Consider the following 7,063-nt stretch of genomic DNA (forward strand, 5'->3'; position numbering starts at 1 on the left):
AAAAACATGATTTAATTGATATATTCACTAACTACATTGCTGTATATGATGGAAAATAAACTACATTAAATATTTATATGCATAGGAATTTCATTATATTTAGTATTGTTTTAAATTACAGATTGATAAATCACTGTATGTGTGTGTCTGTGTGTGTGTACTATATTTCAGAGAATTTGATAGTAAAAATGACTGACAATGAATTGTGAAAATATTCTTGGTTGGGTAACAAATAGTCTTCATGAATACAATCTCAGGAAAGAACCAAATTCAAGTGAAAAATCAAATTTAAACACAGTTTACGTCACACAGATGGATTTGTTAGTGGAAAGATTAACACTTGTGAACTAGAATAAGCCTGTAATTGTAAGATTTTGTTTTGTAACTCAAGGACTTTGCCAACAGTATTGGATGGAGGATATTTATATTGATTTTTATTATTAGAATTCACTGGATTATTTGAAAATTGTGACTAATTAACCTTTTGACACTGATAAATATTTAGCCCACTCTTGATGGATATCACTATCTTAGATTTTGAACTATGTTTTAGGATTTCTCTCATTTCCACTTTCCCAGTATTTGTAGGATTAGAAAAAGTATTATCAGGTTGAAATCAATTTTCCAAGGGAGATGATACTTGTTTTGGAATGTTACAAAATTGTCTCTTCTTGATAATTCTTTTTATAACATTTGTTACTTCCTTATTTCTTAGACTATAAATAAAAGGGTTTAATAAAGGAATGACAAGAGTATAAAAAATAGCCACAGGTATATCTTTATCGCCTTCATTAACTGAACTTGGTTGAGCATACATGAAGAGCAGAGAACCGTAGAATATTGACACAGAGAGGAAATGAGATGCACAAGTAGATAGAGCTTTGCCCCTTCCCTTTTTGGATTTCATTGTGAATATAGTGAAAAGAATATAGAAATAAGAGATTAAGACAATAGTAATAGTAAAGACTTGAATTGACCCTGCCAAGATGAGTAAAATCAATTCATTGATATAAGGATCAACACAGGAGAGTCTGTATAATGGAAGGACATCACAAAAGAAATGATTGATTTGATGAGACCCACAGAAAGTTAACCTCAACAAAAGTCCTATTTCAACTATGGGATGCAGGACTCCACCTATGTAGGCTCCTGTGGTCATCTGAATGCAGAGTTCCATTGACATCATAGTATGGTACTGCAGTGGTCTGCATATGGCCACATACCGGTCATAAGCCATTGATGCCAGAAGAAAGCAGTCTGTAGTCTCAGCAAGGCAGAGAAAATAGAACTGTGCCATGCACTCATAGAGGGAAATCCTTCTATCTTCAGAAAAGAAGTTTTCTAACATCTTGGGAGTGATGGCACAGGAACAGCAGGAGTCCATGAGAGCCAGGTTGCCCAGGAACACGTACATCGGTGTATGAAGAGGGCGCTCCATGTAAATCAAGGCCACCAACCCTAGATTCCCCACCATGGTGACCAGATAGATGGCAGAGAACATCACAAACAGAAGGATCTTCAGGTTTTGGTCATCTGTAAATCCCATGAGGATAAATTCAGTTGTTAATGAGTGGTTGTCCTCCATCAGCTCTAACTTGTCTGTTGAAATAGGAATTGTTGAGATATAAGATTCTAATTGAAAGCATATAATTTCCCATTGTGTTTCTTTTTACAACAGAAGAGTTCTTCAAGCAACTCTTGCTGTCTATAAATTACAATTATATTTACTTCTAGAGGTTATTGTTCTCTGAAATTTTCAGTATCTCTGACCTCAAGCTGTGACTCTCCACATTCACAAGGATGTTGTGATAGGCACAGGGAGGATACTAGAAGTGGAAATGTTTTATCTTCATGTATTTCTGCAATGATAGCATAAACTTTGGGTACCAATATTTGATCATTGTTCCAAAGTAATTTTTGTGTCACAGGTTTTGAGACCTCTAAAATAAATTTAAAATCATTTTTCCTATAATATGTATATTTATTTGTACTAAGAAGAAATTTATGTTATCCTAAAGGATGGAATGTTTTTAAAAAGCATATTACAGATATGTTAACATTATATATTAGAGATTATGCAAAGATCACTAAGGACTAAGGAAGGCAGTATTCACCTCATAGGAAATTACCTTAGAAAGCTAAAGAGGTAATTGTCCACAGCATATCAATTGTCATCCCCTTCAGATTATTACAACTGTTTTCATGAACACTGACTCTATTTCATTAACCTGATTGATTTTTCCTCATTTAAATCCTTCCTATTTTTTTGTAAAGCGTATTTAATACTCAATACAACTCCATGAGATTTTAAGCAAATGTCCCAGTATAACTCAATTTCATTTTCTGAATTCAGAGAATATTTTCTATATCCCATACAATATATAACTTTTCATATGTGACTTACATTGCTCTTTTCTTTCACATGTATCTGAGCAATTTTCTATTATAAGAATTTTGAGGTTAGATGTTACATTCTTCTCTGCAAGAAGCCCATAACATGTTAAGGAATGAAGGCACAATTAATTCCAAACCTGTCTCTACCCTCTGCCCTGGAATGGGTGACCTTGTTTCCAGGATCCTCCTAATGAGCCTTAGTGACCTCTTGGACTCTGCATATTGAGAACTGTTAACTGTGAAGAAAAGTTTACAAGGAAAATTTTTAAACGATAAGGTAAAGAATCTTACATATCTTTTCTACTCTTTTCTGTTTCCTCAGAAAATTATATAAGATTCTCTAATGTACTATATTAGATAGAAAGCTAATAAAAGCAGAGTCACTTTAATACATATTTTTTAAAATACTTATTAAAAGAGAAATCTTTTAAATCCTAATAGGTGTTTTTAATTCATATTTTAGTTTGCTTTTAAAATTATTTAGTCTTAGTACCTAGTGATCCATTGGGATATATAAATGACAAATAAAATCATAAATTCTATGGTTACAATGGTTTGTATATCTATGATGAAAACATCAAAATTAACATTGTAGAAATTTACTTGCTCAAAAAGTTTAAATATAAGCCATACAGTCAGTTAAAATAAAAATAACTTTCAGTATACATGCCTTTATTTTTCAAAAAATTTTTTGGATCTCACCTCTATATTTTGAAATTATATCTTGTAATCAGGAAGTCAGATGAACAATATTTTTCTATTGCACCTCATACTAGTTCCCACTACCAATTTTGCTAAAAGCCCAGGATTCAGTACCATCCCCACCCGCAAATTCTCTCCACATTTTTCCCCGATTGGTTGATACCAAGGCAAAGCATCCTTTTCATGGTTAGATAGGATCAGCTGCTTAAATGAGTTCATGTCAGTGTTGTATTTATGATTTTACAATAAAACAACTTTTAGGAAATAAAATAAAGTGAGATAAAAGGGGATAAAATTCAGAATTCATGAAAAATTATAAATCATTCAGGGAAGTAAATATTTATGGTTGCTAATATTAAAAGTAAAAATTAGTTCAAATATTTATCTTACCTAGATTTCATTGAGAAGAGTTTGCTTCATGGTTGAAGGCCTCAGAATTTAGGAATATATATATATGTGTGTGTGTGTGTGTGTGTGTGTGTGTGTGTGTATGTGTGTACATCCTTGAGAAAGCATTTGGGATTAAGAGAATACAAATCTCAGAGACTAGCTATAGTTCCAAGTTAATACTTTTGTCCCTTATACTGCCAAGTCAAAGTTCTCCATCAAATCCTGAAGGGATTTCACTGCAATGATATCAGTGTATTTCTATGGAGATATTAAGTCCTAAAAACATAAACCACATGAAATTTATTAAAAGTGTCCTGTGAGACAATGAGGTATTCAGACTTTAGTCACTAAAGTCTGATAATTATCTTGCTGATTTGTATGTAACTGACTTATTTTTTTTTTTACAATTCTTTTAACTTTTTTTATAAAAGGCAAAACACGCAATAAATTTTTCAGGCTGGAGAGAAAACTAGAAGATATCTCAGGTTCATTGAAAGTCATCAACTTCTTCACTTTATGACTTGAATTTATCCCCATATCCTGAAATATACTACATGGAAATTTGATTTTACCATTGGTCCTGTATACAAATTTCTGTGACTATTAGCTTGTGTTTTTGGTTCTTATGAGCTACCCTTACCTTATGCTGTTGTTTTTATGCCAGTAATCACATTCCCTAAACTGCATCTGTCAGTGCATGTATAATTGGTCACTCTTTCCCCTTCCTCACTATTGACACATTGACTTAGCAAGAAGGGATTTCTTTGATATGTCCAATACTGAATTTCCAGAACTCTGAATAGTGTCTGGCATTTTCTAGCACCAATTATTTGTTGAATGAATTTTAAAAATGATATTTTCCTGTTCAAGAATTTATAACAGAATCTCATTGTTTTTCAAACAAAATTCTCCTTATTTTGGGTTCCAGGTACTATGCAGTCTGCCTGAATCTTTCACCTTGTTTCTCCTGTGCACCTCAGGAAAGAAGGCCATGTCTATCACAGCCTGTTCCTTGTGCACCTGCTTCAGTTAATTTGATTGCATTCTTTCCCTTGGCTAAATAACTTCTTCCTTTCTCCATATCTGTCTTGCTCATCTTTGACATCAATCATGAATTCCTCCATGAGAAATTCCCCTGGCCTTTGTAATCAAATTGATTTCCTCCTCTTGACTTAATGGTACTTATCTCCCTTTATACAATAATTTCTACCTAGTCAGCTGTGACTTGTATTATCCTTGACTGTGTAACTTTGTATGCAATATCCTTAAGATAAGGTATTATTTTATAATTCTTTGTTGTAATTTGCAGCAAATTGAGTTGAATTCTGAACATATAGTGATTACCTTGATTGCTAATTCAATAATTATTCCTCTGAGTCAGAAACTACTATACATCTAAAAATTATTTTATAGGGTCCTTTATAGCCTTATCCCTCTATTTGGTGATAAAACTATTTTACATTTTAATTCAGAATTCTCTGAATGAGGCGTTAGCTACTTGTCATTATTTTCATAGTGTTTTCAATATAGAGACAAAAGACATAAAATGAAAGATAATAAAAACAAGTATTTTAAAGAATGTATGCTCATATTTACATTGTAAATAAATTGGAAACCCATTATTGTGTTGAATTCACTGACAAATATTTTATAATGACTTATTGGGTATGTGATTTCCTTTATCTTTAGGGAAATTAATATTATATTAAAAACTTGGTCTTTAGAAAATTGAATAATTAATGAATCTAGGACAACTTCTCTGCTCATAGGTCAGTGACAATAATTATGTTAGCTGCAGGGCAAAGTTAAAGATGCCCACTGATTATTGATTTTAACATGATTTCCTTGGTGTTGACATCAGGGTAATTTCTGAATAGATTATAAAGGGATTATAAAGGTATGTGTGTGTGTATGAAAAGGAGAGAGAGAGAGAGAGAGAGAGAGAGAGAGAGAGGTATTGAAGGGGCAGCAGGAAAGAGGAATCCTTCCAGGGCATGCCTTAATAACCCACCTCCTCGAGGCATGACCCAGGTGTCTACAGTTACCATCCAGTTAGTTCACCGAAGTCATCACATACTGATTAGGGTCACAGCTCTCAGATTCTAATCATTTCAACTGAGAATTCCTGCATGAACACAAGAGCTTTGGGGGACCCCTCATATCCAAACCATTATATTCTGTCTCTGGTCCCCAAAAGCTTATGTACATCTCACTTATTCCTTCTTCCAGAGTTCCAGAGTCTAAGCATCTTCAGCATTGCCTAGAAGTTCAAGTCTTATTTAGACTGTGAGCCTGTGTAGTGATCAAAACCAAGTTACATACATCCGATATATTATGTGATTAGAGCATATAATTGGACATGAGTGACTCCATGCTGCCAGACCAATCTGACTGTGTAATTTTTCTTTTCTCTCTGTCCTTCCTTCCTTTCTGTGTGAGCCATACTGATATGCTAATTAGGAAACCCTAAGGTGTGCAGTGATATGCTAATGAGTGAACCCTAAGGTTTTACAGTATGATAAGGAATGTGTGCTGTGCCAAAAAAACTATGTGTGCTCAGATAGTTATGCAAATTATGTAACCCTAAGGTTTTAGAGTGTGATAAAGTGTGTGCTGTGGTTTTTGCTGATTTTAAAAATGTATAAAAACCCAACGTTGTAACTGGACCGGTGGCAGTCCTCCTTGCTTGCCTCCCGGAGCATGACTGCCCCGTCGGTACCAGCCACCATTGGTCATTGCCTTGCCATCCTCCGAGACTGTTTTGCTGTATGAGAGAACCGCCAATAAAGAGCTACACGTTGGACCCAACTTCTTGGTAAGAGTCAATTCTTGTTTCCTCTGATCTGTACCTCAGGTGAAGGTTCCTAGGTGCACTTCAAGAAGAAGACGCGAGCCGGGTGCTCCCGTCAGTTGGCGTAGTCGGCAGGATATATTTCAACACCTCTGCGGAAACTCAATGGACAGTGTGAAGTAAGAACCACGCATCTACTGGACTATATGGTGAGAGACTGGTACCGGTGATGTGCTCTGGGTTTTGCTTGCTTGCATTGGTGCTTGCTTATATTAGCTAAAGAATAATTGTAAAAATTGAAAAAGGTGGAGAGTTGTAAAATAGAAGCCAGTCGATGTCAGACCAAAGTAGCTCTTGTTAATTCATCTAATCGGTCAGATTCAGATATTCAAGCCTGAATACTGACATTGCTCACCGCCTTGGCCTGAAACTCCAAAAGGCACGACCGGCTTGCCTGGTCTAAGACCGGCAAGGGAATTTGCTGTGGTTGTATCTGAAACTCCAAAAGGCACGACCCTATGGTCTAAGACCGGCATGGTCAGCAAACCTCAGTTGAAACTCCGAAAGGCACGGCCGGCTTGTCTGGCTTAAGACCGGCAAGGGAACGTGACACCCGCGTTACCCATGGTAGCGGATACTGAGAGGGCGCTGGCAAAGGTAGCGGATGATCCCACAGTAACCCCAAGGTAGCGGACGGCAAGGCAACAAGAGTATATGTCAGTATAAGCTAATGCTAAATAATTGATAACTTAAACCGATTCGAATTAAGTTGATAATTTAATTTAA

At 35.3% G+C, this 7,063-nt stretch overlaps 1 protein-coding gene across 1 annotated transcript; it reads right to left on the minus strand.

Annotated features, from left to right (window-relative positions):
* Window positions 1–616: 616 nt before the first annotated feature.
* LOC124993690 (olfactory receptor 5K3-like) lies at window positions 617–6,813 on the minus strand. The gene is made up of 3 exons (XM_047565505.1): window positions 6,693–6,813; window positions 6,141–6,329; window positions 617–1,599 (listed from the first exon to the last, which is right to left on the minus strand). Exons 1-3 carry the CDS (start codon window positions 6,811–6,813, stop codon window positions 617–619), a joined length of 1,293 nt encoding a protein of 430 aa, XP_047421461.1.
* Window positions 6,814–7,063: the final 250 nt, after the last annotated feature.

The sequence above is a fragment of the Sciurus carolinensis genome, chromosome 9, assembly GCF_902686445.1.
Source record: "Sciurus carolinensis chromosome 9, mSciCar1.2, whole genome shotgun sequence".
Taxonomy (NCBI): Eukaryota; Metazoa; Chordata; class Mammalia; order Rodentia; family Sciuridae; genus Sciurus; species Sciurus carolinensis.